Source organism: Budorcas taxicolor, chromosome 23, assembly GCF_023091745.1.
Source record: "Budorcas taxicolor isolate Tak-1 chromosome 23, Takin1.1, whole genome shotgun sequence".
NCBI classification, from domain to species: Eukaryota; Metazoa; Chordata; class Mammalia; order Artiodactyla; family Bovidae; genus Budorcas; species Budorcas taxicolor.
In genome coordinates this window covers 38798339-38825056 of record NC_068932.1, presented here as the reverse complement: position 1 = coordinate 38825056, position 26718 = coordinate 38798339, and the positions used below count along the sequence as shown (strand labels likewise).

At 51.3% G+C, this 26718-nt stretch overlaps 1 protein-coding gene across 1 annotated transcript in view; it reads right to left on the bottom strand.

The window, feature by feature from the left end:
- Positions 1-26718, bottom strand: part of GRK5 (G protein-coupled receptor kinase 5) — a 226895-nt gene that overhangs the window by 105902 nt on the left and 94275 nt on the right. Inside the window, exon 2 of the mRNA XM_052660814.1 lies at positions 15861-15956. Within this exon, the coding sequence (XP_052516774.1) occupies positions 15861-15956 (96 nt within the window). The remainder of the gene's footprint in view (positions 1-15860; positions 15957-26718) is intronic.

The window sequence follows — 26718 nt, the reverse complement described above, 5'->3', positions numbered from 1 at the left end:
GAACCAAGAACAGGTCCTTTGTTGCCACAGGTCCAGAACTGTCCTCCCGGCTCCTACCGTCCCCCACCCCCACACACAAGATGCCACGGCTGGGGCCTTCCAGGCTTCCTCGACTGAGCCACCTCCTGGGCCCATGGTGTCTGGCCACCGAGCCAGCAGACCCAGGCCCCTCCTCGTTTCCTGCCTCCAGCTTGCCGGTCATCCCTGGGGTGGCGGGGGCGGGGGTAGCTGTTTCCCTACCTGCAGAGGAGGAGTGCAGCTAGCATGGGTCTGAGGTCTGCCAGCCTTGACATTCCAGGAGGAACCTTGTTAGGGTGAAAATTGGACTCAAACTCAGGTCTCCAGCTCCCGGCACTGGCACCACACCTAGCCAGCACTCAAGGACTCACTGAACAGACCCTGGTGATCCAGGGGTTAAGAACCCGACTTGGATTGCAGGAGACACAGGTTCGGGGATCCCTGTTCGGGGAATTAAGATCCCATATGCTGCAGAGCAACTAAGCCCGCTCGTCACAACTAGAGAAGCCCCTGCAAATACCTAGTGCAATCAACATACTGAAAAAAAAACCTCACTGAATAAATAAATGAATGAAGGCCCCTCCAAGGATGCGTGAGCCGAGCAGCCGCTGGGAGGTGCTCTTCCCTTCCTGCTGCAAACCAGGCGGCAGAGGTCAGAGCTGCTGCAGGGGAGACTCTTCACCCTCCAGGAGGCCTTATGAGGGTCCCACTCAGCTCATCCCTGCCGTGCCCACGCGCTACCTGCCTGGACTTCCACACCCCCAGGCTAGGAGTTAGGCTCTCACACTCCCCAGTCAGTGACCCTGAACTAGCCCCTTGTCTCTCAGCCTCAATCTTATCATCCATAAAATGGGGGCGAGGGGATGGTAAGAACAGTAAGCGCAGTAAGAACAAGGTGAGGGGCCATCCCCGTTTGACAGATGAGAAAACTGAGGCTTGTACAGGGGCTCTGTGGGAACTCTCTGTACTTCCTGCTCAATATTTCCACCAGACTAAAATGGTTTTAAAAAATAGAGTCTGTTCATTGAAAACAAAACAAAAAGAGGTGGGTGATCGATTGGCTTAAGGCACAGCGCTGGTAAGTTGGCACCTGGCAGAATGTGGACCTTCTAACCCCAGGCCCAGAAACTGCCCTCCCCTGCCCGTGGTGTCTCCAGGGCAGAGCCACTCTACCTGGCACCTGCGCAGCTGAGAGGGATACGAGACAGCCAGTAGCCTACCTTCGGGGCACAGGGTCTGATGATATAGACACACGTGCCAGGCTGATTCCCTCAACAACACGGAAGCCCCGCAGACTCTTCTGGAAAGCTGGAGGGCAACAGATAGCACAAGCCTGGGCTCCCCTCAGCTGGGGCAAAGAGATGGAGAAAATGGGGCAGACCTCAGAATCTCAGGTTTCTACCTAGCGCAGCCATTGCAGGGAACAGGAATGTAGGAGGGATGCAGGCTGGGGTGAGTGGCAAGCACTCCAAGAATGACTCCTTTCACGTTAAACCCCAACAAGGTCAGAGGGTGGCAGAAGCTACAAGAGAACGGGTCTCATGGCTGACTGGCCAGAGGAGGAGGCCAGAGGACTGTGGGGCTGGAGAGTTCCCTCTGCAGCCCACACCCCCACTTTCTGAGCCCCAGTCGGCTCAGGTCTGCAAGCCTCACAAGGAATGTGCCTGAAGCAATCGCTCATACAGGCACACCCTGGGCAGAGAGACAGCCAGTGTGACATTCATGCCCATCTCCCACCTTTTACAAGGCCCAGTGTAGGGGGCGGGACGAGAGAGGACAGACAGCAGGGGAGCCAGAAGTCACCCCAAAAAAGAAGGGGGAGAGACAGGTGGGCAGCGGGAAGAGCTGCTGGCTCGGAGACCTCACAGGTGATGTGAAAGGCATTCCATGACCCAGCGTCGAAAAGAGAAACCTGTGCCCAGCCTGCAGCGGCAGGTGAGGAAGCTCCAGCCCCTCCTGACTCTGCAGGGTCACCTGAGCCAAGGCATCCTGGCCTCAGAAGAGGAGGCCATTTCTGGGACATTCCAGGTCCTGGGCTGGGTGCCTGAGAAACACTGTCTCATTTCTCCCTGGCACATAGTAGGTAAAGAATAAATATTTGGAGAAGTGAATGAATGTCGTATCACCCAGAAAGGCCAGGCTGCTCCATCCACAGCCCCTCTCTGCTCTCTGCTCCCACTGAGAATGGCGGCAGGGGTTGGCATGCTACAGCTCCCTGCTACCTGCAGGATGAAGACCTAACACTCCAGCTTGGAGGCACGGGTGGTGTCTCTCTTAGACCTCATCCCTCATGACTTCTCTGCACAAAGCTCACCGAAGCAGGGCACCATCGCATCTCAAATGTCCCCCAGCTGTCCCACTCCCATGGGGAAACCATGGCCAACGTGGTAGAAGTCAGTCAGTATGGCCTTGACTCCGGCCCAGGTTTCGATCTGAGTTCTGCCTCTCCCAGAGCTCTGTAACTTTGAGCAATTTACTAATCTCTCTGCATCTCTGCATCTTCATCCATGAAACAGGGGCAGGGAAAAGTGACACCTGTTCCATAGGGTTTGTAACGCTTCAGTGAGCATGTGTCTGTAAGGGAAGCAGCCTGATGCCTGGCCACGGTGAGTGCCCAGGAAACGCTTGCTGGATGGATGATGCTGACGATGCTGAACCTGCTGACCCCAGAAGCTTTCCCTTTCTCCCAGTGACTCCAGCTGGGAACTTCCTGTCCCACAGAGATGTCTCTGTTCCCCCTTCTCCCCCCGCCACTTCTAGGCATTTGGTACTGAGGACTGACTTGTGACAGCTGCCCACATTCTCACGGCCATTACCTGGCATCTTGTGTGTGCTTCCTGCCCTGTCTCCCCGACTAGGGACAGCTCCTTAAGGGATGGAGCTGGCCTCACACACCCCGCCGCACCCCCCCCCCGCCCCCCCACCTCGGGAGCCCTCGGCTGCACCTTGCCCAGAGCGAAAGCTGATCAGGGATTTGTGGGTTAACAGGTTTTCACTCATGCATCTGTGTTGGTTGAGGCCCATCTTGCCTGGAGGCAGAGGGATAGATGAAGTGGCCTTTAAGGAGGGGGGTTTCTGGTGGTAACCATGAGAACTTCTAAGTCTGCTAAGATTACTCTACAGAGACTTTGAGGGCTGAGAGAAAAGGGTTATATCCAGGTTACATAAAGGAAATACACAGCCCAGTCCATGCTGCCAGGAGCCACTCCGGAAAGCAGCTCCCCACCACCTGGCAGCTCCCTGGATCCCTGGCATAGAGTAAGGATTTAACAGATGAATGAACGAATGAATGGACAGATAAACTTAAAGCCAGCAGGACTTGGCAACCACCACCCTGGGAACCAAGAAACAGAGCTCTGACCTGAACGGGACTGTTGACAACAGTGATAATGAAGAGGAAGGGGATGAAGCAGCTGCCCCTGGACACTCGCTGTGAGCCAGGCCCTGGGCACAGCCCTCCCACTGTGCATCTCCAGTCAATCCTTGCAACTTCTATTCCCCTTTTTGCAGACAGAGAGACTGGGGGTTAGGGAAGTTACATCATTTTGCCCAAAGTCATAGTCAGTAAGGAACAGAGCCTGGCTCCAACCCTGGTGTCTCATGTTCTTCACTGGTGTCTCTCAACCAAACTCAGGGAAATGGGTCAGTCCCTCAATAGCTTTGTCCCAGCTGACCTGCCTGAGGCACAAGCACAGTGCCTACAGCTGCCAGGCACTCCCGGAGTTGCTGACACTCAATCCTGATGATGGCATTTTTTGGTGAAGCCATTCTCGGCATCTCACTCTGTCTCAAGCTGGGCTCAGCCGAAGCCCTGGAGCAATATCACCTCTGTGTCCATCTCTGCCCACTAGGCAGAGAGGGCTGGCATGACAGTGATGCTGGTAGTATCTGTAGTCGCTCAGTTGTGTTTGACTTTTTGCGACCCCCATGGATGGTAGCCCTCCAGGCTTCTCTGTATATGGGATTCTCCAGGCAAGAATACTAGAGTGGGTAGCCATTCCCCTTTTCCAGGGGATCTTCCCAACCCAGAGATCCAACCCATCTCTCCTGCATTTCAGGCAGATTTCTTACCGTCTAAGCTATCAGGGAAGCCCAGGGTCACATGACCATGTTGAAAACGACCAGCAACAATCTGCAAAGCCCATGACAAAGCACTTTCTACCAGTAACTCCACTGGACACCTGATCATCCAGTAAGGTAGGAAGGATGATCAGATCCCTATTTTAAAGATGGGCAAATTGGGGTTAAGTGACTTTCAAAAGGCCACAAAACCAAGGCAGTAGCCCAGGAACCTGGGTCTCCTACCTCCGAGGCCACAAGAGACACTACAGCCATTTATTTCCATTCAAAATGGTACCTGACTTCTGGGCAGGGAAACAAAAGACAGCTAGCACAATTCTCTCTCTCTAAGTAGAGCAAACTGTGAAAGGGCCACACACGGAAACAATAGTGATTATCTCATCAGCAAGTTTTATTCTCCTCTTTCTAGATTCCATTTTAGAAATTTCATCAACGGGCTTATTTCTGTTAAGAGAAAAAGAACTAAAAGATAACTAAAAAAATAAGTTTTAAAGACGATGCAAGGACAGTACAATTGTGAAACAGAAAAAAAAACAAAAAAAGAAGAAGAACGAACAAAAGGCCGGGCTGAGTTTGCAGGTTTCTCGATTTTGCATCTTCCCCTTCCCGGTACTGGCTGGAGTGGGGCGGCAGGGAGAAGTCAGCAGGAGCTCAGGCTCCCAGGAGCTCTTCAGGGGATACATTTTGTTGTTGTTGTTCCTTTTTTTTTTAAATTTGAAAGTTTATACTGGCCCCACATATCCCTCCACCCACATTTTTTTCTTCTCACTCTCCCTTGGGTGCTAGCTCTGGGGTACTCGGAACAAGGGGTGTTTAACGCACTGAGGCAGATGCTGGGGTTGACGCTGCCAAGGGGCTGCTGAAGACAGAGCTCAGGAAATAAATTCTGTAAATAGTCTGGGCAGAGACCGTCAGCAGTGTTGTCCTAGAGTCTCTGTATGGGGAGAACTCTGTCGCGCTCAGGCTGTGCGGGTCGGCTGGCCTCTTGGGCTGCTTTGAGGTCCCTGTTGCTGCATAAGCCAGCTTGTTTCCCCTTGTTTTCAGCAACAGGCCTTAAAACAGACAGAAAACCCTTCTCTTGCCTGCGACTACAGGGAATAGGGGCTGGCAAGCGGGGTGGAGGTGTTCATCAAACCTCACTGGCTTTGTCCATCAGCAGCACATTTCACGTTAATGGCATCTGTGGATGCAAGTGCGAGCTGGAAATGGAACATTCCAGAGGAAGCGAGGGAGGCAGAGGGCAGAGCACAGTCCACTCGGGTTTAGCTAAATGTGTCTGCATTCACAAAGACGGCGTGGGCTTTCTCACCCTCTGAACCAGAGACTGCAATGTCACAATGAAGTACAAAGAGGGTCATCTGAACACTAATTGTGATGGCAAAAAATGAGAGGGGAAAAAAAAACCCAGGGGCTTCCCTGGAAGTCCAGTGGTTAAGATTGTGCTTCCACATATATCACATATTAACACACATACACATATATGGAATATAGAAAAATGGTACTGATGAACCTATTTACAGGGCAGAAATAGAGATTCAGACATAGAGAACAGACTTATAGACACAGTGGGGGAAGGAGAGGGTGAGATGAATTGAGAGAGTAGCATTGAAATATATACATTACCATGTATAAAACAGATAGCTAGTGGGAAGTTGCTGTATAGTGCAGGGAGCTCAGCCTGGTGCTCTGTGACAACCTAGACGTCTGGGATGGGGTGGGAGGCGGGAGGGAGGTTCAAGAGGGAGGGGACATATGTATACCTGTGGTTGATTCATGTTGTATGGCAGAAACCAACACAATATTGCAAAGCAATTATCCTCCAATTAAAAATAAATAAAGTAAAAAAATAAAAAAAGACTCTGTGCTTCCAATGCTGGGGACATGGGCTTGATCCCTGATTGGGGAACTAAGATCCCAAATGCTGCCTGGTGGCCAAAAAACACACACACACACACACACAAAAACCCACCCTAAATTACAATACATACATGGGATATATGGGTCTGTGTGTGCTTAGTCATGTCTGACTCTTTACAACCGCATGGACTCTAGCCCACCAGGCTCCTCTATCCATGGGATTTCCCAGGCAAGAATACTGGAGTGGGTCGCCATTTCCTCCTCCAGGGGATCTTCCCAACCCAGGGATCGAACCTGCATCTCCTGCACTGGCAGGCAGATTCTTTACCACTGAGCCACCTGGGAAGACCATGGGATAGATAGGAGGCCTTTAAAAAATCAGATTCATTTGAGGCCACTGAAAGACGGCTTCTTTTCAAGATAACTTGAAGGAAATAATAAATAAGGAAATAAACCACACAGGTGGGGGCGGAGCAGGCAGTAGGCTAGTTCCCCACAGTCCCCTGGTGTAGACAATCACCCCTCCAGACAGCCCCTGAGAACAGAATTTTGTGTTTGGTTCACTGATATATCCTCAATGCCTGACACTCAAAATATATGTGTCAAATAGAAAAGCATAAGTCACATTTATGGAGGTTTTTAATGACATGGGAAAATATTTTTAAAATTCTATTAAGAAAAAGATTAATAAACAAAACCATGGTATATACACAGGGGGAAAAGCTAGAAGGAATTACAGGCAAGTGTTAAGCATGGCTACAGCCCAGTGGCCTTCATGTGTGATCCTTCATGCGCATTTTCTTATGCTTTTTAGCAAAGTAATTTACCAATTACAATGACTTGAACAATAACAACAAAAATAAAAAGAGGGAACACAAAAGCACCAAGCAGCATGGTTTGGAAAGCAGTCAATCTTCCTATAGACATTCCTGTGGCCTGTGGGGAAGCAGTGAGCCTCAGCCTACAGGGCTTAACCCCGAGCCACGTCGGGAAGGAGGGGCAGGTCTACTCTCAGACTTGGGAGGATTCTGGGTCCTCTGGTCCCTTGAACTTGAACTCCAGAAACCATGTGAAAAGGTGGGTTCTTAGGGGTTGGATTGTGATCCCTAAAGAAGACACGGTGGTGCTGTAGAAGACTCCCTTGAGAGTGCCAAGAGGTCAAACCAGTCAATCTTAAAGGAAAAAACCCCTCAATATTCACTGGAAGGTCTGATGCTGAAGCTGAAGCTCCAATACTTTGGCCACCTGATGCGAAGAGCCAACTCATTGGTAAAGACCCTGATGCTGGCCAAGATTGCAGACAGGAGAAGGGGATGACAGAGGACTGAGGTGGTTGGATGGCATCACCAACTCAATGGACGTGAGTCTGAGCAAACTCCAGGAGATACTGAAGGACAAGGAAGCCTGGCATGTTGCAGTCCATGGGGTCTCGAAAAGTTGGACACAACTTAGCAGCTGAACAACAAAGAAGGTATGTTGGAGTCCTCACCCCTAGTCCTTTATAATGTGATCTTATTTGAAAATAAGGTCTTCACAGAGGTGATCAAGTTAAAATAAGGTCATTGGGATAAACCCTAATCCAATATGACACCAATATAACTGATGTCCTTAAAAAAAGGGGAAATTTGAATATACACAGACACACACACACCCAAGAATGCCATGTGAAGATGAAGATGAGGTTAGTTGTGATGTTTCTACAAGCCAAGGAATTCTCAAAATCGCCAACAACCATAAGAAGCTAGGAGGAAAGCCTGGAGCAGATGGGCTCAGAAGGAAGCAATACCGCTGACACATTGATCTTGGGCCTCCAGCTTCCAGAATTGTGAGACAATGAATTTCTGTTGTTTAAGCCCCCTGGTCTGTGGCATTTTGCTCTGGCAGCCTGAGCCCACTAAGACAGTGAGTCACAGAGAGACCTCATCAAGTCACTTGTCTCTCTGGGACTGTTTACTTACCTGGAAAATGGGAGACTTGGCTTAGAACCATGGGTTTCAGACTTGGTTTTAACTCTGGAATAAAACCTTACACAGAAACCCAAATATAAAAGGCAAAAAGAAAGCCTGATCAGACAGAAGTCTAATTTAGATCTTTCACGCTCCCTGCAGGGTAGCCTTTGGACACCACAACATCGGATCATCTATAAAATCCCTATCAAAGCTCTGTTTTAAGAATCTCCCAACATGAAACCCATCACCTAGGACCACTGAGCATTGTGCTTGCACCCAAGGCCAGGCTGGGCACTGAGGATCCAGCCCTCGCCTTCCAGTGGTATTGGTATTGGTACTACAGTGGTGAGCCGTACTGCTTCCTTCTGGCCCATCTGTTCCAAGCTTTCCTCCTAGCTTCTTACGGTTGTTGGCAATTTTGAGAAATCCTTGGCTTGATCTTGGTGGAGAGGTAAGGCTAATGCCCAGCAAACTGTGGGACTAGCCAGGCAACTCTCTCCCTCCTAAGAGCTACAGCTGCAAACAGGTCACCTGATGCTCTAAATCCACCACATCTAAATTTATCTTGCCCTCCAAGGACAAGCAGATGCTGAGCCTTATCAGAGCATGGCAAGTGGCAGAATGACAGACGGGACGCGCCTTTATCACCCCAAGGACGGGAATGACGTCTGCAGAGAGACTTGGTATCCCTAACAAGGAAATCAAGCGCTTGCATGCCAGCCTGGCAGGCCTGAAGGGGCCTGGGTCACACAGACCCTGGGTGGGGTGAGACCTGTCTCAGGAGCCCAGACTCCTCTCCAGACCCTGATGTGTGCCTGGCAACGCCAAGGGACCAGTTGCCCGTGAGCAGGGACGAGCAGAAAGGGAGGCTGTTTGCAGCAGAGACCAGCCCTGTCTCATCTCTGGGAAAGGACCCTGGCCACCCATTCCACTCAGGTGATGCCAACAACGTGCAGGCAGGAGGCCACCGTGGGTGGGATGAGGGGGACCCTGCTGGTCAGAATGTAGCGCTGAGCACCCCAGGAGGAGGCTGGAGACTCCAAGGACGGGGGTCCCAGGTCAGACTGGGATGATCCAGGCCTGGGCTTCCTCCAAATCCTTGTAGGACTGAAAGTCCTGAGACTCCCCCCACCAGGCAAAGGCTTTTGGCTATCAGGTGGCTCCCACCTGCCAGCATACCACAAGTACCGAGCAGGAGCCCCTCGGCCAGTCCTACAGGACCTGCAAAGACGGCAAGACTCTTATCATCCTCTCAGAGGTCACACGCTCATTAGTGGACCCAAAATCTACCAGCAAAGAGGGAAATGGCATGACTGTCCCCAGTGCCCCACTGTGGAAGCAGGCAGCAGATCTCATCTTTAAGCATTCAACTTTGACCACACAAATAACTTGCCAATTCTTTCTCTTTTATAAAAAAATCACCTTATAGGGCCTCCCTGGTGGTTCAGTGGTAAAGAATCCACCCCTCCCAGTGTGGGAGACACCAGTTCAATCCCTGATCCGGGAAGATCCCACATGCAACTAAGCCCGTAGCCACAACTACTGAAGCCCGAGCACCCTACAGCCCACGCTCCACAACAAGAGAAGCCACTGCAATCAGAAGCTCATCCACCAAAACTAGAGAACAGTCCCCAACTTGCCACAGCTAGAGAAAAAGGCCCAAGCAGCAACGAATATCCAGCACAGCCAAAAATTTAAAAATAAACCTTTTTTAAAAAGTGCAAAATCTCAAGGCACAAAATACAAAATATTATTTTTAAAAAAACATCTTACAGATAAAGCTAACATCCCCCCTGACCTCTATGCCTTCCCCGGTGCTAAGTCATTTCAGTCGTGTCTGACTCCTTTGCCACCCCATAGACCTCAGCCCATGGGTTTCTCCAGGCAAGAATATGAATTGGGTTGCCATTTCCTCCTCCAACGGATCGTCCCAACCCAGGGATCAAACCCGCATCTCCTGTGCCTCCTGCATTGCAGGCGGATTCTTTACCTGCTGAGCCACGGGGAAATGGCTTTCCCAGGGGTAACCCTTGTTAAGGCTCCAGGGTGCAACCTTCCAGAGCATCCTTGTGTCCTAGGAAAGAAACCTACCAGGCCAGGGATCTGGGCACAGTGTGACACCATCAGCTTCCACAGGGGAGGAAGGAGGGCCAAGGGCTGCAGGGAGCAGGGTGGCCCAGGAAGCAGAGGCTGGAGGCAAGGGTTCAAGGAAGGGAAGGATTCAAATGACCCAAGGCAGGGGTCCCTGGGAACTGGACCCACGTGATGTCTGCACAGAAGTGGCTAGCCCCACTCCTTATTTATAGCCAATTTGGCTTCTTTGGGAAATTCTAAAGCCTCCCCTCCAGGGCCTTCAACCTTTACCCTACACCACCAGCACCATGATGATAATGGTGATAAGGATGGTGTGTAATAGGCACCCTGCTTGCCCTCCCAACAATTCTGCCAGGCTGATATTAGCATGTCCCATTTTCTACACAAAGAAATTTGCAAGCCAGAGAAACTAAGCAACTCGCCCTATGTCACATAACTGGGAGCCACGGAGCCACCATTTGACTTTAATGCCAATGGTCTTCCACAAGACAACACTGGTTCTGCGGCCAATGGTACAGCTCCTGGGTCTGCAGTGATGCCCAGCATGTAGTAGGGGCTTAACACGTGTCTGTGAGCTGATTTTTTGTTGAAAGACCATGGGCAACACTGAATGAATAATCAAGACTAGGCTAGTTCAAGGCAGACTTCACGTTATTTTCATTTTCTTCTTTTATTTTTAAATGTTTTTCAGCTGCACACTGAGGCATATGGGACCTTACTCCCTCATTGCAGGGATTGAACCAGCACCCCCTGCATTGAAAAGCGGAAGCTTAACCACTGGATCGCCTGGGAAGCCCCGTGGTTTTTCTTCTTTAAAGTTAAAAGTCTACAGTTTCTTCTAGAAATCCCCCACAGCCTAGAGTCGCTGCTCCTAGAAAGAGTTAAGACTTGGCAAGTGGTTCTCTCCCACATGGCAAATGAAATCTCTCCTGTCCCGTCCGTCCGTGAGGGTGCTGGGCACGGCGGCATCTACTTTCTGTGAAAAGTCTCCTCATAAACGTCACCCCGTCAGGAGGTGGGGAGGGGGCTTGATTTATTATATAGCTTTTGGACAGTTCCTGCAGAAATATTGCCAAATAGCAGAATAATCAACTCTTTCACTCAAGCCCCCGCATACTCTTTTTTTTCCTTTTTTAATGAAAGAATAAAGTATGCAATGAGCCTGAGCTAAATAAATAAAAATGCCACACTTTATGCCCAAAAGAACTTTCTGCGTCACTGAGAAATATTTGCAGACCTCAACAATCTTTTATCTTCACAATGATGTTCCTGCCTTCCAAGTTCTGGATATTCTGAGAACTACTTTGATTTGGGCACTCTCTAATTATCTTACAATTAGCTTACTAACGAATGCCATTATTCGATGTTTCATCAAGCAGATATTAGAGAACACTTCCTCTTCTCATAATCTGTCTGCTCTCTGCCAGGACTGTCTAAAATTGGTTACTGATGTCTGGGGCTCAATTGGAAGTAGATACATGTGGCAAGGAATCTCTGTCTTAATACTCATTGCTGCCATTCACAGTTAGTTATAGTTTCCAGGCTGGGAAGGAGGGCAGCACTCATTCAATCACTTTATCCATCCATCCATCCACCTACTCCCAGTACCAGCAATGGAGACCCAAAATGGAGAGTGTGGTACCTGTCCCTCGAGAGCTCACACAAAGCGATGCCCTGAGAGGCTCAGAGTGATGTCATTTCCTCCAGAGAAGTTCTTGATGGGTGGAAGACCTGCGGTACGGTTCTCCAGCTCAGGAACCTGTCCCTCCAACATGAAACTTTCTCAGTTTGCTCTCACCTATTTCCGCCAGCCTCCTGGGTTCAGCTGTGAATGAGCTTGGGGGTGGCAGCAGGGGTGGGGGGTCAGGAATCAGGCCTATTTCCCAAGTGCATAGCATACCATGAGGGCTCAATAAACTTAGTAATCAGATGAACATGCAACCCACACTTAGAAGATGAGAGGAAAAAAGAGACAGAAATGTCTCTTTTTCTGAGTGCCTAAGCAGTCTCTCTGCTTTGGGTACTGGCTGGGGGCCGATGTCAAAAAATGTTTGTGAGTCAATATAACGCTGTTGAGTGGAGAGTTGCAGCTGAGGACCAAGGGCCTGGACTGTCCTGTCCAGAGCAGGTCACTTCTCCTATTGGAGGCTAATAGACTCTGAAATTCAGACTCAGGTCTGAAAAGGGTGATTGGACAAGATGCTGTCCAGTTCTTTGAGTTGAGAATTCTTTAAAAGTCTAACATCACTGTAGGAATTATTCTAATTGCAGCCTCAGGGGAAACTGGCCTGGGCCAGGAGTCACCAGGTCACCTGCCCCTCTGACTTGTTCATCTATCTGGTAGGGAGTGGGGGAAGTGAGTGTTAAAGCAGATGCTTTCTAAGGTACCTTATAAGCCTGAACTTTCATGACTTTTCGTTTTAAACCATGGGCTACGTTAAATTTGGGAATGCCACGCTCATGTCACAGATTTTCTAAACAGAGCCCTAATTTTCAATATTTCACTTCATTGACTCTCCCAGTATTTAATGAGCCCCTACAGTGTGCCAGGCACTGTCCTAGTGGTGACCCCCACAGTCACTGTGGTCATGGGACATCCAGTCCAGTGAGGGAGAGAGAAAACCCACAGGTCCACAACTAAACACAAGATGACTGCAGCTGGGGTCGTGGGCCAAGAGCATTGATAGACGGTACTACGTGAAAGATAGCAATTAAAGGGAGAATACAGTTCCTCTCCAAAGGTTAGTTGGAAAGGCTTTTCTTTTCTTTTTTAAAAAAATATTTATTTGTTTGGCGGTACCGGGTCTCAGCTGTGGCAAGCAGGATCTTCTGCCTTCACCGCGGCATGCAGGATCTTTGGTGGCAGCATGTGGGATCTAGTTCCCTGACCAGGGATGGAACCTGCGCCCCCCCTACAATGCGAGCACAGTCTTAGCTACTGGACCACCAGGTCCTACTCTTTGCGACCCCATGTACTATAACCTACCAGGCTCCTCTGTCCATAAGATTCTCCAGGCAAGAATACTGGAGTGGGTTGCCATTTCCTTCTCCAGGGGATGTTCCCGACCCAGGGATCGAACCAGGGTCTCCCGCATTGCAGGCAGACGCTTTACTGTCTGGGCCACCAGGGAAAGATATGAGTTTACTTTTAGGGAAGTCCCAGGAAGGCTTTTCTATGGAGGTGCTATCTGAACTGAGACCTAAAGGTCCCCTGAATGTGGGAGAAGAGCATTCCAGGCAGAGGGGCCAGCAGAGGCTCTAGGCTAGAGACAAGCTTGGGGTAGTCAAGGAAAAAGCAACCAGCACAGCAAAGTCACTAGAGGAGGAGGGAGTGACTGAGACCAGGGTGAAGGCAGACTCATACAGGGCAGCATAGCAAGGGCATTGCCAAGAGGTCAATGGATGGGACTCAGGAGGTCCCTGAACCTTGACTTCCCTGGTGACTCAGACGGTAAAGCATCTGCCTACAATGCGCGAGACCCGGGTTCAATCCCTGGGTCAGGAAGACCTCCTGGAGAAGGAAATGGCAACCCACAACAGTGTTCTTGCCTGGAAAAATCCCATGGATGGAGGAGCCTGGTACGCTACAGTCCACGGGGTCACAAAGAATCGGACACAACTGAGCGACTTCACTCACTCACTGAACTTGGATGGAGAAAAACATCGTCTCTCTTTTCATCAGCCTCCAACTGGAAATAAGCATTTCCTTGAGTCATGAATGTCAACAAACAACCCACAGTAACGTTAGCAGTGCCTGGGAATGATCAACAACAGAAATCTCACACCCATTCATATCACCATCATTGCAGGTATATGGAAATATTATTTATGCTCCTCACTAATTCAGAATTACAGTAGCTATTAGAATAGTTGCTGAGCCTTGGTTAGACCAGTTGCTGAGCGTTATTACAGTTTCCCAGGTGGTGCAGTGGTAAAAGAATCCACCTGCCAAGCAGGAGACGCAAGAGATGCAGGTTTGATGCGTGGCTTGGGAAGATCCCCTGGAGTAGGCAATGGCAACCTGCTCCAGTAGTTTTGCCTGGAAAATTCCATGGACAGAGGAGCCTGGCAGACTACAGGCCATGGGACCTCAAAGAGTCAGACATGACTGAAGGACAAAAAAGCTCATATACTTCAAGATCATAATATTTTAAAGTGTCTAATTATCTGAAAAGAACTGGTTTCCTTTGCAACACCATGTACTTTATTTTCTGTATATATAAAAGCATTATTCTGAGAAGGGATCCCTAGGCTTCATACAATGGCCGAAGTGCTCATAAAGCACGGTGAGAAGTTTGTGTTTCATTCCAGGTAGGAGGAGAGGCTGCTGTGGTTTCAGCAGGGGGTCCACTGTGTGCCGTCTTCATTTCTTAAAATCACCCTGGGGTTTCTGCTGGGGGAGATGGCCTGCAGTTGTTGTCCAGGGGATCCTAGAGGGCTCCGCCCTCCCCTCTAATGAAGAGCCTTCCCACGCGGCCTTCCAGGCCCACAAGGGCCACGTCACCCTGGCCCAAAGCCTGTCCCAGGACATCCTCTCCAAAGCTTCAGAAAATGAGCTCATGTGTGCGCAAGAAAAATAAATGCAGCATTTGCCACTGTTTGGTTTGTGTATTGGTCTAGAAAAGAAATGAGATTTTTATTTAGGAAAGCCTTCCAGCAGGACCCCAGCAGAGGCTGGGCAAACACCAGGGCGACGGACTGTAAACACGCAGGAAGGCCCAAGCCCTGGGGCCCGTCCCCGTGAGCAGCAGTCCCTCGGCTGGTTTATGGCGGCCTTCCTGTTTTCCCGGCCTCTCTTCACACTGCCCTCACACACAGAGCCTTTTCAATGCCCTCAAGGAGAACAGAAGAATTCATTTTCACACGCCAGCGCACACGTTTCTCACACCCTCCCAGGGGAGTGGACTGTGCCAAGAGGCTGGTTTATGGACTTAGACAGACAGATGGGGCTGGGGCCCATGGGGTGGGGCCCGTGGGGTGGGGTCCACGGGCGGAGCAAAGCTCAGGGGTAAATCCTAGGCTCCTGGGTCCCCCAAACCGGAAGTGAAGAGGGTGGGCCCAGGCCAACTGGAAGGTGAGGGGGCCTTGGTGGCACTGGGGCAATGGCCTGAGGCCTCCTAGGGAGCAGGGTTAGACTTGGGGGAACTGAGAGTCAGGGGGCAGGGAATGAACCTCAGTAGAGCTTGCTCACCTCCAAGTGTCAGGATCAGAGAGGAGAGACATGGAGAGTGAGGGAACGCTAGGTCCCTGAATCTGGCTCAAGGGTAAATGAGAAGGAAGGTAGAAAGTGAGGTGTCCCTGGCCGTTGCCCAGAGATAACACGACTTTTTTTTTTTTGGATGGGAGGCGTCTTCTTTGTTTGTACCCATTGGCATTTCTGGGTGGTTAGTGTCTCCAGGACCTGGTCCCTGGGATATAAAGGAGGCAAAAAGGAAAGCCAGGAGCTCACTGGCACATCATCACTCCCCACAGCTGGAGGTCCCAGCCAGCCTTCCTCTTCCTCATCTTTAGGAGGACAAACGAGCCTGGCAGGCTACAGTCCATAGGTTTGCAAAGAGTCGGACATGACCAAAGCAACTTAGCACGCACATACGCACGCACACAAAGTAAGGGAGGCAAATTAACAGCCTCAGAGGGTAATTGGGGGTTGATCCCACCCAGCACGCATCAAATGCTCCATGAATTTTGAATGAATTGGCTGTATCTTTATGCCAACTGGCAAAGGCATCAGCTTGGAGCTCCTACCTGGCACCCTTTACAGCATTGTCTATTTTGACTCGCTGGACAGATGACTCCACAGAGACTGGGCTCCTCGCTCCCCTCCCAGCTCCTCCCTGCGCCCCCTGGAGCAGAATGGCTTACCTATGGTCCTTCGGAGGTCTTCACACTGGTTAATGTGAGGGAACTTCAGGATTTCCTTCCACTTCTTGCTTTTCCCTTTGCGCTTTCCTCCGCCTCCTGCAGAGATGGGAGAGAAAGACAGGGAGCTGATGCTGGTGTTGCCTGAGGTGCCAGAGCCCACATCCCATCTCAGTGAGCCTGGGTGCAGCTTCCTAGCTGGGAGACTGGGACAAGCCCCTCCCTAGCCAGCATCAAGCCTATGCGTCCTTCCTTCAGGCTCACACAGGTCTGGGCTCCCCAACCCAGCACAGCCTCTCCCATCACCCACTTCTGCACCCACACTGGGTGCCCGTTCTTCGCTGATATATTAACCGTAGCTATGCAACCCCACTAGGGACCTGGCATCAGCCCCAGACTAGACCTCAACCTTTCTATGGCAGAACCTGGCCAACTGGCTCAGGAAAGCCTGGTGAAATGGACTCACAAATGGGTGAGATGGATTCACAAATGCGCCCCCCACCACCACCTCTTTTTGTTCTCTTGTTTCCTGTGGACAGTCCCCATCCCCAGCTGGAGGCCAGGTGCTGAGGACAAGGATGTCAACTCTCCCTCGCCTTGAGTACCCCCTTCTTCTCCCACCTCATGATCCCCAGGGTCTCGAGGCTGGAAGGACTCCTGGTGGACCACGTCAGCTGCGACCCCACCCCGTATGCTGCCCAGCGTGCACTATAATGAACACATGCTAGGGACACACATGTGATGAATATGCACATGTGATAAACATACAAACACAGTGAACACACATGTAACAAGCACAGAGAATGAATACATGGAGCTGTAAGGTGCACCCACGGGTGTCCCTGTCGTCCCCACCACTTCTTATCCCCGCACAGTGGACAGACATCAGAACACTCAGGTGTGTACACAAGGGGCTGCTGACTCCGGCCTGCATGTCCCTGAGCCCACCACCGCTTGGAAATGGGGCCTGGAGGCACCTCTGTGCCATCACATGCTCAGGACCCCACAAGAACCTGACATGCATTGGTCTGACCCCTGTCGCCAGAGTAGTCCTTAAATCCCACTGGTCAGCGACTCATTAAAGGTCACATAGCCCTTTAGGCCCCTCTCAAGATTTTAAGGTCCTTTTATCCTCCTTCATGGGATCAACACCCCAAGTACCTGTGGGGTTTGGGGCCTGGATACAGAAACATGGGATCTTGGGCAGGCCCTTGGCACCTTGGGCTGCTCTCTAAGCTGGGTGGGTGTGATGTCCCCCCAGTCTGGCGGGGCAAGGGCCCTTTCTCCAGCCAGCCAACCCAGGGTATCCCAAAGGAGCTGGGCTCTGGGCCCACCCCCAGCAAAGTGTGTGTTCTGGGGCTGGCATGGAGCTGATCTCAATAAATGTAGCTGCTTCCCTGATGGCTCAAATGGTAAAGAAGCCGCCTGTAATGCAGGAGCTGCAGGTTTGATCCCTGGTTCGGGAAGATCCCCTGGAGGAAATGGCAACCCACTCCAGTATTCTTGCCTAGAAAATTCCAGGGACAGAGAAGCCTGGTAGGCTACAGTCCACGTGATCTCAAAAGAGTCAGTATCAATAAATGGAGATTCCCAAGTTATCTAATTTCCCTAGAAAGCTGAGGCCACCTTCTGGAACAGCCAGTGTGTGGGCTTCTGAGGCCAGAACCAGGACGATCCTCAGAGCTGGGAAGGAGGAGAGGGAGCCAATGACAGAGGGGCAGGACACAGTCCATTTCCTGGCTCTCTGCTCGTTCTGTCTCCAGCCCTGGGCAAGCAGCTCCAGCTCCCTCTGCTCAAGTCTTCACAAAGATCAAAAGCATTGGACTCCAAGGAACAAAATGAATGTGTATGGGGCACATGCTGTGGCCAGGCACCATTTGGACATTATCTTATTTAATCCCCAGAATGACTCTTGGAGGAGCAGATCACCAGGTACATCACAGATGCAGAAACAGATGTCCAGGTTGTGTAATTTCCCAGCTGATGGCCTGCACTGCTTCACGCATGCTCGGTGCTCCCACTGGAGCTGACACACATCACCGCCTACATACATGTTGGAGCCCTTCAGCTGGCCTTCCCTGAGTCCCCACTCTAACTCTCCCAGGCAGAGCTATTACTATCCCACTTGAAAGACAAGGAAACTGAAGCAACAGGGAAGAAAGAGGCAAGTCTCCTACACCACACAGCTCACAAATGGCAGAGACCAGACCCCAGCCTGAGCAGAATCTAGACCCCAGGCACTCATACACACCCTTCTGTCTATAAAGCTCCCTTTCAGGAGCTCTGTGAGCCAGGGGAACTCCCAGGGATCACAGAGAAAGCTGACCCCTGGACCTCAGAAGTGACAGGACATCCGGTAAGAGCAAGCAGAACTTGGAGCTCTTCAGAGGAGACCCAGGCCTCCAAGAAAACACGCCACCCCACACCTGTTCACTGAACCAGGTGTCAAGATTTAAACACTGAGGTTTTGCATATAAACCCAGATTCAGGACTTCTCTCCTGTAACCAGACACATGGCAAGGCTCAGACAGAGCTGGGCGCAGCTGACCCCATGGACACGACACGTAGCCTCCATTCGGTAGCCAGCCTGGCCCCTTAGAGCTTAGTTATGTGTATCCCCCAGGGGAGGGCTGCCCCCTGGAGAAATTAGCCAAGTCTGCTCCCATCCTCATCAGCTCTGGCTCCAAGGCCTAAAGGAACGGTTAGAGCTCATCTAGTACCCACCACCCCCCTCTACCCACCGCCATTCATTCCACACTCTTCATTCCCAGATCTGGCTGGTATGAAGCACTTTTTGCGTGTGTGGTAAAATATAAGTAACAGAAAATATACCATGTTAACCATTTGTAGGTATACAATTCTGCGGCACTAAGTACATTCACAGTGTCACGTAACCATCGCCACCATCCAGCTCCAGAAATCCTTCATCATCCCCAGCAGAAATTCAGTGCCCATCCAACACCAGCTCCCAGCCCCCTCCACCCTGGTAACCTCCGTTCTACTCTCTGCCTCTCTGGTTTGACTGCTCCGGGGACCTCATGAGTGACAGCACGCAACACGTGGTCTTCCGTGACTGGCTGATTCCACTTGGCAGGATGCCTTCCAGGCTCATCCATGTTGCAGTGTGTGTCAGATTCCACTCCACTGCACGGTGGAATAATCCTCTGTTGTGTGTGTGCACACCACCTTTTGTTTATCCATTTGTCTGTTGGTGGACGCTTGCGTGGTGTCCACCTTCTGGCTACTGTGGATACGGCGGCTCTGAATATCTGAGTCCCTGCTTTCACTTCCTTCAGGCATATGCCTAGGAGCAAATCCGCTGGATCATGTGGTCATTCTATGTTTGCCTTTTTGAGGAATTGGTGAAGAACTCTTGGCCATACGGACTCACAGGCTGTACCTCATCAGCTTGAACCCCAACTCTGTGAGTGGAACCAGGAATGAGGCTACTTAAAGAATCACCCCCAAGTGATTCTTAGGTAGCCAGTTTATGGGAACAGAAGTCTATTTTACACTCACACACACACACATATTTTTATAGACTAACTTCTCCATTAAGAAAGTTAACACAAAGAAAATTAACACAAACTCATTAATTCATTCAACCAATATGTTGAGCGTCAACTAAATGCCAAGCAGTATGCAGATGCTGGGGACACAGGAATGGGAAAGACTGAAGGGGCTTCCTTCTTGTGGTGCCCAATCTAGTAAGGAAGACATTAAAGCCTTGACAGCAGTGGTTCTCAACCCCTGGGCAATTTGTCCTCCAGGGGACATCTGGCAGTGTCTAGAGATATTTGGGGTTGTCACACCCGGATGAGAGTGCTGCCAGCATCTGGCAGGTAGAGGCCAGAGCCAGAGTTAAACATCACATAAGGCGCAGGACGGCCCCCTTACAACAGAGAACAAGGTGCTCAAAGTGTCATCAGCCAAAGTGTCAGTGGCATCAGCGTGGGTTGGAGAAGATACGTGCTTCTGTTTGCACATGTGGTTTGTTTATTGGCCCCATCCCCTCCTTGGAGGGAGCCCCCTTCCTCCATGAGGCCCCCACCACCTGCCTGACCACACCCCCAGCAGCCTTGCTCAGCTCTGGTCTTTGAAGCCTGGGATGAGCTGGAGTTCCACGTAGTGGGGCACTCTGTCCTCTTAGCCACCTCACTTTCAGCACATGGAAGGTAAACCATGAGCAACAGTGGGCTGCTGGGTGAAGAAAAGAAAGGCAAGGGATGCTCGAGACAGGAAGTGGCTGAATCAGCGTGGGTTGGAGAGGATACGTGCTTCTGTTTGCACATGTGGTTTGTTTATTGGCCCCCTCCCTCTCCCTGAGCCTGAGGTTTCTCATCTCTGAAATGGGGCTAGTTCTAAATGAAGAGCACAACACGCAGCGCCTAGCTCAGTGCTAAGCCCAGATAATACCAAATGGAGGGATGCTGCTTTATTTATGACCCTTATGACCAACACTCAGGAGAAGTGCAGAGTTTGGGAGAGACTCCGTAACGGGGCAGCGGTGGAGGTGGGGAGAGGGGAAAAGTCAGTCAAGGCCACCTGGAGGATGTAACAGGGAGGCTGGAGTGATGAAGAGCGGGTGGGTACCACACGGCCTCCTGGGGGATTCCTTCATCCTCCTCACTGCCTCAGCCCCCAGAACGGGGCAGGGACTACGTAGGCAAAATCATACTCCCCCAAAGTAACCCTTAATCGCCGGTACCTGTGAATACGTTAGGTTACGTGGCAAAGGGAATTACGATTACAGACGGAACTAAGGATAGTGACAGGGATGTTATTCTGGATGATCCGGGTGGACCTGATGTAACCAGAGGCAGAAGAGTCAGCTCAGAGTGATGTGATGTGAGAAAGACAAGATCAGCTACTGCTGGCTTTGAAGAAGGAAGGGGTCACAAGCCAAGGGATGCAGGCGGCTTCTAGAAACTGGACAAGGCAAGAACAGATTCTCTCTTAGAGGCCCCAGAAACGTAAAAAGTCCTGCCAACTCCCTAGTTTTTAACCAGTGAGACCCAGGTTAGACTTCTGACTTCTAGAACTAATGCCTCTGCCTACTGAAGCCCTGCTCCTTCTTCAAGGCCCCCTTCTAATCCCGCCTCCAAGGCTGCTCTTGAAAGGCAGATCCCTCGTCTGGCCTACAACCCTCTCCCAGCTCAGCCCAGATTCTTGCTTCATATCCTTCCAGAGGGTTGGACAGTTAACACAACTGCAAGCTTTTGTTATGTTATGCTGACGGGGTAAATGAGTATTTGCAGGGATCGCCCTCTGGGCTTAGCACTGAGCTAGGCGCTGCGTGTTGTGCTCTTCATTTAGAACTAGCCCCATTTCACAGATGAGAAACCTCAGGCTCAGGGAGAGGGAGGGGGCCAATAAACAAACCACATGTGCAAACAGAAGCACGTATCCTCTCCAGCCCACGCTGATTCAGCCACTTCCTGTCTCGAGCATCCCTCGGCTTTCTTTTCTTCACCCAGCAGCCCACTGTTGCTCACGGTTTACCTTCCATGTGCTGAAAGTGAGGTGGCTAAGAGGACAGAGTGCCCCACTACGTGGAACTCCAGCTCATCCCAGGCTTCAAAGACCAGAGCTGAGCAAGGCTGCTGGGGGTGCAGTCAGGCAGGTGGAGGGGCCTCACGGAAGAAGGGGGCTCCCTCCAAGGAGGGGATGCCAGCAACACAGGCTGGTAGTCAGCCCAGAGGTCTCCCACCAGAAGTGAGAAGAGACCAAGACATCGGGCTTGTATGGGCTGAACTCCACTGCTCACAGTTCTGGGGAAGGCACCAAGGGACCAGGGCGGTGGGTCTCTCCCCCGAGTGGACACGAGCCCAAGCGCAACCTGGAGAAAGGTGGGTGGCAGGAAGATGCAGTGTTCCCCAGGAGCAGCCTCCAGGGAGGAAGTGGCTTAGCATATCACTGCTCTCTCCAGCCTCCAGGGTGACCCCTTGGCTGCCAGCAGTGGCCTTATGCAGGTGCAGCCCAGATGGGCTGAGAGAAGCGTGATAAGCGGGTGGCAGGGCAGGGGAAGCGGGGAGAGCGGCCAGCAGGCGGGCAAGCCCCAGCGGGGATGGAACGCAGGACTTGGGAAGAAAGCAGAGTAATAAAGAGCTAAGCGCTCAGAACAGGCTGAGCTACTGAGAAACTAATTGGCATTTCTTTCGCTCCTGCGGACACCCCCAGGGAAGAATGAAAGGATCACGCCAAAAAGCTGCCATGAGAAAACTGTCATTGTGGGGGAAGAAATTGGCTGTTATTCTTGTGGCATCTACTGTTTTCCAGGGAGGTGTTTGTGCACTTTGAAGGCTGAGGACTGAAATGAGAATGCGGGGGAGAGTCTCTGGGAGGGGCAGCAGGGGGAAGACTGCACTCCAGGAAGACACGGTCCCCACAGGATCCCAGGGATGAGGGACTATGAGCAGTGAGGGAGCCGGGGCCAGCCTGACACAGGGGAGCTGATGCAGAGACTCCTGCCCCAAAGGACACTGACAAAACAGGCAACAGCAGTGACCCCAGTGGTCTGAGGTCTTATTTTGGGGACTCCTTGGAGCCTTAGGGGCTTCCCTGGTAGCTCAGATGATAAAGCGTCTGCCTGCAATGTGGGAGACCTGAGTTTGATCCCTGTGTGAGCCTGAGCGACTCACTTCACTTCACTTTGTGGCTCAGAGGGTAAAGAATCTGCCTGCAATGTGGGAGGCCTGAGTTTGATCCCTGGGTTAGGAAGATTCCTGGAGAAGGGAATGGCAACCCACTCCAGTATTCCTGCCTGAAGAATTCCATGGACAGAGAAGCCTGGAGGGCTACAGTCCATGGGTTCGCAAAGAGTGGGACATGACTGAGTGACTGATACATGCTTTGGAGCCCTAGGACTTTTTGTGCTATCTTTGGAAGGGATAGAGGCCACAGACCTTTGCAAAACAACTGACCTCGAACTTCTCATTAATCTTACAGTATATCTGATTTGGAAGTTAAAGAAATGTGGTATTTCCTGTACTCCCAGGGTCAGGAAGCTGTTTGTTTAGACATCTTCTCATTTAATCCTCTCATCAACCACACAAGTTAGGTCCTCTTAATGGTCCCATTTGACAAGTGAGGAAAGAGACTCAGAAAGGCAAGAACTTTGCTTCAAATCACTCAGTTTGTATTACATCTGAACCAGGACCCAGGGACTTCCCCAGTGGTCCAGTGGTCAAGAATCCATCCACCTGTAATGTAGGGGACATGGGTTCAATCCCTGGTCGGCGAACTAAAATCCCATGTGCCAAGGAACAACTTGGCCCTCGAGCCACAACTAGAGAGTCTGAATGCTGCAAGGAAAGATCCTGCATGACGTGATGGAGATCCCGTGTTCTGCAACTAAGACCTGACACAGTCATCTTAAACAATAGATAAACCAAGAGCCAGGCATCCTGACTCCTGGTGTACTGTTCTCTTTCTCCCTAGTAACAAATGAGCAATCGGTCAGAGAAAGGTTCCTTGGGTAGAAGCTGAGCAAGACTCTCTGCATGTGTTGCAAAGGATTTGCCTTCACGCCCTTGAATCATTGGTTCCCAGTGCGGTCCTTGGACCAGTTGCACCAGCATCACTGGGGAATTCGTTAGAAATGCTAAACCCTGGGCCCCACCTTAGATTTACAGAGTCAGAAATTCTTGGGGGGCGGGGGCAGCAGTCCGTTTTAATAAGCCTTCCAGGTGATTCTGATGCAGAGTCAAGTTGGAGCAAGTCCTTGAGCATCACGTGGGAAATGGTATGATGGGACCATGCTTTCTGGAAATTGCTCTGATTATTATTTCTGTTCTCCCTACTTCTAAAAAGGATCTGAAGAGAAACACAGGGGTTTGGACAAATTCAGTGATGCTGGGGTCTGACTCTGTTAAGAACCCAGGTCCCTGTCCCCTGCCTGACTCAGACATTCTTCTCACAGGATGCCCGCAAAGCCACTTATTTGGCCACTGGCTGGAGTAGGGGGACAAACTGGATATGGACCCAACAGTTTCCAGAAAACTAGAGGGAGACACTGGAGAGAAGCTCACCACTGGCCTTGGTGGGTACAGGCTACTGAGATGGCCTCAGGGACCCACGATTCCAGGCCCCAGTCTGGCTCCCTAAGGAGCGGGAAGGACTCCCTTCAAACCCCACCCAAATCATCGGCACACACACCATATAATTCCTGGGTGCCTTGTCCCATTCTGATGGCCCTTGGACCTTTATTGTTCTACAGATTCCATAGAGAAGAGCATCACCCCCGGAGATGGCACACCGGGATCTGTAGAGGACCTAATGCATTTTGTGGGCCCTGAGGAAGTGGAGGCTGGTTTTCCCACGGACTACATTCCTCCAAGACAGACTCGTCGACTCAGATTGCAAAACTGTGTTGGTGAGTGTGGTTCTAGCCAAGGTGAGCAGGATGAGAGACTCATTCAACCTGACCCCCAAAGATGAGGATTAACACCAGGGTCATAAGGAGCTTCTAGGAATCCAAGGAGAGGCAGTCAAGAGCAGCAGGGTTTGGAGGAACAGGAATGCCACGGAGACATGGAGAATCTGGGGCTGGGGTGTCTCTGCCTCTCTGCAGACCATGCCAGGCTCACTCACCTCTTTGCATCGAACCCAACTGGCCATAATGAAAACAATGGCTTGGTCCTTTGCTCCTGGGAGGTGACCTCCCAGTCCTGGGAATTTTGGGAGTGTTGGGAATGCGGGTTTTATTCATGGTGGACCCCCAGAACCACACCTGAGCTTACGCTAACGAGATGACTCAGGCTGAGACTGGCCATGCCAGAATGACCAACCATGGGGTTAGAGGGTTGGGCCTTTGAGTCAAATGACAGTGTCCAAACTTCAGGCGGGAGACTGAGTTCAACCACATGACTAATGATTCAATCAATCATGCATAAGTAATGAAAGCCCAATAAAAACTCTGGGCACCCAGTTTGGGTGAACTTCCTGGTTGGCGCTCACACATCGCCGCTGTCCATCACAGACCTTGCCTTGTGCATCTCCTCATTTGCCTGGTTCAGATTTGTATCCTTTCACTCTAATAAAATTGTAAATCTAGAGCTCTCCTGAGCTCTGTGAGTCATCCTAGCGAATAATCAAATCTGAGAGGGGTTGGGGGAATTTCCAAATTTGTAGTCAATTAGTCAGATGTACATGTGGCCTGGGGACACCCAAACTCGCTTCTGGGGTCTGAAGTGAGGGTGGTGGTCTTGGGGGGACTGTGCTCCCTCTGTGGAGTTTTTGGTCATCCAGGGTAGTCAGTATCAGAATTGTGCCGCAACCGGCAGGCCCCCAAAGCCCCCTGCCTACCCATTGGTCAGAATCCTGAGTCCAAACTCCCCAGAGGGCCTTCCCTGGTGACTCAGATGGTAAAGAATCTGCCTGCAATGCAGGACACCCGGGTTCGATCCCTGCGTGGGGAAGATCCGCTGGAGAAGGGAGTGGCTACCCACTACAGTATTCTTGCCTAGAGAATTTCCAAAGAACAGATCCGACTGGCCAACATATCTTTTCCCTCCAGGCAGGCCACACGCGGAGCACATGTTTGAGCAAATTCTGGGAGATGGTGAAGGACAGGGAAGCCTGGCTCCCTGCAGTCCATGGAGTCACAAAGAGTCGGAGACGATTGAGCCACTGAACCACAGTAACAATAAGGCCACATGTCACAGGCCAGCCTTGACTCTGCAACAGTCCTATCAGTTCTGGCCCCTGTGGATGGGGCGAGACAGAAGGGCTGAATGAGACTTGCAGAAACTCAGTGGTGTTTCCCAAGGTAGGTAGTGCCAGGCGTGACCAGAGGCAGCACAATCAAAACCACAGAAATGGCCAGCCTCCTGGCCAAGAAGGTTTAGAGCACCGCTGGCTAAAGGCACTGGAACATGGGTGTTGGGGGAGGGCCTGGGCCACAAAGGGCTCCAGGATGCTCCGCAGGGCCTCTTCTTCCTTCCATCTCGGAGCCCCTCCTATAGGGCCTGTGAGTCATCAGGGGATCAGGAGGTTGGAAAGGTCATGCTAAGGCTTGGAAAGGTCATGCTAAGGGGCCAAATTTGTTAGAAACTCAAATTGTGTTGCAAAGCAGGTGTTTAGGATACACATCTCGGTGTGGGGGTGGGGGGGGGTGGGGGGTGGGGTGGCGGCGGGTGAGAGCCATGAAAACCAGAGGTGTGGCTCTCAGCACACTTGGATCAAGGTCTGGGAGGGTCTCGAGCATCCCTGGGACCGCGTGGGAAGACTCACTCTCTGTGTTCCCAGCCACAGCGGCTGATGACTCAGCAGCTCCAGCTGGTCAAGTGGAAGGCTCTGTGACAACACTGCCTGTGACGTCGGTGGGGTTACAGAGTCTGTTCCGTCCCTTTCTACCCAGGTGAGCTTGCAGGACTGTTTCTGCAGCGCGGCCCCCAGGGCTGGTTTCCAGAAAGTCTCACTGTGGGGAGGCTCTGGGTGTTCTTGGAGGCTGGTTTTCCTCCGAGAAGGCAGGTTTTCCTTATTGGCGGAGGGTGGAGGCAGGTGATCCCTGGGTCTGCTCCTTCCTCCACTCGCCCCTCTCTGCCACCGGCCTTTCTGTCCCACCCCTGGGGCTCCGCGACCTTCGCCACTGCCACAGCGGTATCCATAGCCCTGGCTGGTGGGGGGCTGTGAGGGAGCCCACTGGTTCAGTCTTTCCATGCAGCCCCAAACAAGGCAAGAGACCAATTACAGGGCCATTTGGGACTGCGTCACTGAGTGACTTAAGCCTTTTCTAAAGGGACTCCAGACAAAGGTACCTGAGGTGATCTCAGCCTGCAGGTGACTTTCTCCAGCCCAATGCCCTTGGCAACCACTGTGGAAGGAAGACAAGGCCCTGCTCCTGCCCCCCACCTCAATT